Raw genomic sequence first — 6,000 nt, forward strand, 5'->3', positions numbered from 1 at the left:
TTATAAAGATTTTTTTTTTTGAAAGTTTAAAAGTCCATTATTGGCATGAGAAAATTCTTTTAAACGGTATTACAGAAAAAGAGAGGCATGCAGATGATGCAGGTACCCAAGCCTCAAAAGTACAATCATTTTCGTCCTTCTGAAACTTTGCTTCTTGCATTTCATGCTTGAAGATGATCGATGATTGATACAAAAATCAAAGCAAGTCTGCTGCTCCTCCAAATGCTTTGCTTTGGCACATTGGGACCAACTCCATAAATCAACTTTAACTTGCTCTAAGTTGTCAAGTTTTCTACTTTTCTTAAAGATATACTATAAATTATAAGCCAGATATAGTGGACCCTTTCTGCAAATGGTAGTCCCGTCCCGGATGGGATAACGCAGAATAGATTATCCGATAGCACCACCGACCGGCCCTACCAACCACTGTTGTTGTCAGTACAAAGTTAACGATGATGACTCATCCACCGCCCCATCAATCATCCACTTTCATTCATGATTTGATTCATTCAAGATATCATTCACCCGGAAATCTCTCCTCTTATCCCAATCGCATCCGGAAAGAAGAGAAGATTGATTTATGCAACAACACCCAAGAAAACTTTGTGATGTTTTCTCTTCTTCTCCATGAAGAAAGCCAAAACCACTCGCTCAGCTTACTTGAAAGCAGCACCATCCCCAGCAAGCAACAACAAACAAAAGCAGCAGGCAAATAATCCAGAATCTAAAACAGTAGCAGTATTAGCTAGCATAAAGACCTCAAGTCTTAATCAAGGGATGCCACATTTATGGTCTGTACAAAACAAAAAGGTCCAACTCTACCTCATCATGTAATTTACCTAATCTACGTCCTAAAAACAACAATCCCCTTCCCCAAAAAAAAAAAAAAAACCCCAAAAAATAATTAAAAAAAAAACTCAATTTTCTTTTTCTTTTCTTTTTTTTTTAAATTAATCTCTTCCGAAGTTCTCCTTTCAAGAACTTACTTTAGCCCCAGTCCCTCAAGCAACAGTAATAATGCTATCTCCATTCTTGAAGCTTGGCATCCTCTGGAAGGCTGGGTGCCTTGTAGACGACTGCCTCTGATGATCAGATGATGACAGCGACAGCCTCAGAGATACTGATTCAGCTGCCACTCGCTGGTTCAAGTTAAAGACGGTTGATGTGGCATAATTAGGCACCGGAACTGGGACGGGCCGCACGACGAGAGCTGATCCATTACCGAAAGCATCAGCCTGGCAGACGGTCATGCTTGACAAAGGATTCCGAACCTGCACTGGTACCAAAATGGGACCAACTGTGACTGGGAATGGTGCTCCTGCAAATCCATTGACGCTGGAGTTTTCGTTGGGAGGCATTGATGTTGCAGGGAGGGCTGGATTCGCTGTTTCATCTAGATGACCGTCTCCCTCTTCCATTGGCACACCAGTGACCTGAATAAAATAATCATCACAAAAGATGCATAAATGACTCTGATGATAACATCTGTGCGGTAAAAGCAGGATGATTAAGAAAAAAGAACTTTAAACGAATCCCATCATAATCACATTGAAGGAATGCTCTTGTTTCAGCCAATATCTCCACATGAATACCAATATATATCTGAGTTGTTATTGGTGACTACTGTTCATTATATTCAATCACATCCCAAAAGAATGTTAATTGTTTGACCGTCCTCAATCTGCAAATCCAAATTCCTAGCAACCCTTTCTTTCAGGACTAAAAGCAACTCATAGGCAACATCCATACAAATAATTGGTGGGCAAAAAGAAAAGAAAAAAAGGTACAACGATTTACAGCTGCAAGAGCAAGCCAAAAAAGACGAACTTGGTCACTTTTTCTGTGGACAAGTCAAGCAATCAGGATACATTACCCCTATATATGGTGAATCAGGTGATAATAATTAATCAAAAAAAAATTACCGAGTCAGGGGTGAGGTCAAAGAGGCTGGATCGGCGGCGACGGCGATTGAGGTTGCTTTTGCGGAGGAAGTACTTCTGGGCGTGGCTGGCAACTTGGGTAGGGGTGCGAGTCTTGACGAAATTCCTGGAAATACCCCTCCAATCCCCTTTTCCCACCTTCTGCAATCCTAACAGAAACAACTTGTGCTCCTCTTCAGTCCAAGGAACCCCTGATCATATCAAATCAAATCAAGTAAATTTTAATATAAAAATCAAAACTTGTAATACCCTCCACCCCCCCCCCCCAAAAAAAAAAACAATTTATCTCATTGGATCGACAGAATTTACACCATCTTTACATTGAATTCTTCCTACCGATAAATTCTCAAACAATCAAACGCCAACACCAAGGATCATATTTGTAACAAAAGCTCTGAGATGCCAAAAGAAAGTTCTTTTTTTATTTTTCCCCTTTCTTATCTCATCCATGATGCCGAAAGAAAATTACTCCAATACATAAACAGATAGACTAGAAAACAGATTTTTTTTTCTTAACATAACATAAAAATAAATAAATAAATAGATAACTAACAAAAGAGATGGAGTGATCTCGAACAAACCTCGCTTACGCTCCCTAGCGGCGGTGGAAGAGTGATGGGTGGGGAGGGCGTCGTCAGCGGAGGCATAACCGGCGGCGACGTCATCGGCAGCCTTGGGCGCAGACGCATCAACGTGAACAGAATTTTTTTGAATAGTAGAAGCGTTAGAGGGGTGGTGCTCGTAGTCGGACAGATTATTCATACTCACACTTTTCCTCATGGGATCCACTTTAACTCTCACCCCGAACAGCATGAACTCACTGATAGGCCCGGAACCGGAATCGGAACCACCACCACCGTCCGCGGCCGACGCCGACGACGACCCTCCTCCACAGGTGCGAGAGTTGTGGCCGTTGCTACCACACTGCGAGCAGCAGCGTGACATCTTTCGCCTTCTTGCTTTTTCTTCTTCTTTTCCGAGAATTAGGATTGGAGAGGGATAAGATATATAGAATAGGAGAGGGATAATATACGGATAGATGGGTAAGGAAATTAAAAAACACACGGAAGACTTAGGTTGTGTTTGGATTGCATTTTCCGTCATTTTTCATGGAAAAATTACTGTAGCGATTTGATATATGTGAGGGAAAAAGGTGATAGGGAAATGTGATCACGGAAAACGATAATATTTTCCGACGAAAACCTTCAATCCAAGCAAGGCCTTAGGCTTTGCTTGGATTGCTATTTTCCGTAGAAAAATTTCGTCATTTTCCGTGAACACATTTCCCCATTACCTTTTTTCCTCACATACATCAAATCGCTACAGTAATTTTTCCATGAAAAATGACGGAAAATGCAATCCAAACGGGACCTTAGTACTTTCTTCCCCTCTTCTGCTTGTCGTAGTCGTATGAGGCGGAAGTATGTAGGGCTATTGAGTCTTGTAGCTGAGTCGGGTTTTGGTAAATTCCAAATTTGGCCAGCAAAACAAATTTAGGCTGTTGGCAAGTCCAGATTTTGACAATTTTAAATTTAGCTCACAAACTAAATATAGCTTTTGAGATTTGGACAATACATGTAAGGCTAGGGGTAATAATATTTATAAAACTCATATATATTTGATTCACAAAAATATAAAAATTTTGAGAACCTCACAGTAAATTCGTTCTTGTATATAACATGATATAAATTCTTTTACCAATATATATAAATTATAAATTATGCATCCTATAATACATATAATTATTAGATGACACATATTCAGGTTTAGTCTCATAAAATTCAAACGCGGCTCACAATTAAATTGGGCCTAATTTTGAGACCCAACCTCAATCCAATCTAATAATACACGAGAGGGTAGATCTAGGGGTGTCAATTAGGTTTTTTTGAACTGACTTTAGCAATTACAAACTCCGCTCACAAATTATATGAATTTTTGGGGTTCGAGCTTTTGGATTTCGGAATCACATTAAAAGGTTCAATCTCAACTCACGCTATTATGTGTGTTTCAAGTTCAAATCTAGCTTGGTCCAAACTTATAATTTAAATACATAATGATATATAATATATATTTTATAACTATGTAATACAAATTTATATATAATTATTGACATTTTATGTCGTAATATGTATAATTATAAATTATAGATATTATTATATATATTTTGCATATATAATTATACCCATATATTGGCGGTGTTTTAATCAAACTTGAGGCTAGTATGATTTAAGCTCAACTCACATTTAGTTCGAGCCTAATATTTAAGTCCAAACTCAGCTCGGCTCAATTAAATCTTAGACTCAGTGAAATTTGTTCGAATCGAGTAGGTCGAGCTCGATCTGGCTCAGCCCGATTGACTGTCCCAGGTAGACCTAATTTTTCTTGCTAAGCTCAGGCTAACTCGGCCTTACTTATAGCCTGGAGGTATTGTAAGTAAAAAACTGAATAGAGTCACTGTAAATTAGAAAAAGAACAGTCTCAATTCCATATTTTTTTTCTTGTTTGTTTGCATAAGCACTTTTTCCTTCCCAAACTTGGTAGGGTTTGCTAAATAATGAATTAGATGTTTGGCATCCATAAATGCTTCTCTAAGATTTGGTATATATCAACTGCATTTAATTCTACATAAGGATGAATGAGGTATTTAATCAATATACTTCGATAATCTTCACTTCTTAAGTTGTTGTTGCCTAATACATATTTTTCAATCTTACTACATGCAATCATCCTATATTCAATTATTGTTACTTCCATTCCCACCCTTAATTTCTTCATGTACATCTCGAATTACTATGGATATTTAATTTCTGTACACTCAGAAAAGGGGGCAAAAAAAAAGGCACGAAGGGCTTCACTCTTTAATTACTTGTATGCCAAGATGTTATAGGAACCCCTACTGGATGTTCACGCAAAAGTCCTTATCACGCATCATCCTATATGTGAGTTTTGAATTGCATATTTTATTTTGTCTACATAGTTATTGGTGTAAATCTATCCACATTTATGAGCCCAAATTTTCAATTTGTTATACTTTTTGACCTTTTTTGTTTTATTTTTTTTTTTTTTTTTTTGGGGTTGAGGAAGCTCTAGACCAATCCATGCTAGAACTTTTGGTTAGTAAAATCGCTAATACTTGTAGGGTTAAAAACAAAAAAGCCCCATGTGGTATACCTAATACATAGAAAAGTCCCATGTGATTTCAAAACATACAAAACGACATCTCATATTTTGAACTAAATTGTAAACTAACAGAATTCGTTAAACTTAACGAAAATAACGGTCTCGACTGTTAAACTTACCGGATTCCGTAAAATTTACCGTTAAGTTTACCGGATTCCGTTAAGTTTTCCGTTAAATTTACCGGATTACATTAAGTTTAACGAATTTTGTTAGTTTACAATTTAATTCAAAATATGAGGTGTCGTTTTATATATTTTGAAATCACGAGAAACTTTTCTGTGTATTAGATATACCACAGAGGGCTTTTTTGTTTTTAACCCATACTTGTATTACGTCTTGGGAGCAATTTGTTATACTTTTAGTTATTTTTTAGGGCAAAAAACCCCAGCAGCCATTCAATTTTGAGTTGTATGAATTATGATCGCTAAACTATATTTTGTTTTAAAACTTAGCACTGAACTTATAAAATTGGCATGCTACTGGTCATTCTCTTAAATTGCATTGTAATTCTATTGAAAGAATTATACTGTTAGGAACGGGTAATTGGGTTAGAAATTGGGTAATCGGGTCAGAAATGGAGGGCATGAAACGATGTCGTTCCAATTAATAGGAATTGGATTGGGTAGGGCGGCTAATTTGCTTAGTCGGCTGAATGTATTAAAGTGGGTCCCACTTGTGTCCAATGAAACAAGAAAATAACTGAATTAGTTGCTTCCCTCTCTGATCTTTTCTCTCTCTCTTTTCTCTCTCTTTTCTTCTTTCTTACTTCTTCCTGGATATCCCTTTCCCCCATCAGATTCAACTCAAATTGTATGATTATTGCTTCAGAGCTTAACAATTGGTAATCAGAGCCTTAGATCCTTGGAGCAAGATCAAATCC

At 37.3% G+C, this 6,000-nt stretch overlaps 1 protein-coding gene across 1 annotated transcript; it reads right to left on the reverse strand.

Moving 5' to 3' along the window:
- Positions 1-720: 720 nt before the first annotated feature.
- On the reverse strand, positions 721-2,984 carry LOC140006160 (transcription factor MYB1R1-like). Its single transcript, XM_072048070.1, has 3 exons — positions 2,522-2,984; positions 1,923-2,131; positions 721-1,433 (listed from the first exon to the last, which is right to left on the reverse strand). Exons 1-3 carry the CDS (start codon positions 2,883-2,885, stop codon positions 1,002-1,004), a joined length of 1,005 nt encoding a protein of 334 aa, XP_071904171.1. The 5' UTR covers positions 2,886-2,984; the 3' UTR covers positions 721-1,001.
- Between the last annotated feature and the right edge of the window lie 3,016 nt (positions 2,985-6,000).

This window comes from Coffea arabica, chromosome 4e (assembly GCF_036785885.1).
Source record: "Coffea arabica cultivar ET-39 chromosome 4e, Coffea Arabica ET-39 HiFi, whole genome shotgun sequence".
Lineage (NCBI taxonomy): Eukaryota > Viridiplantae > Streptophyta > Magnoliopsida > Gentianales > Rubiaceae > Coffea > Coffea arabica.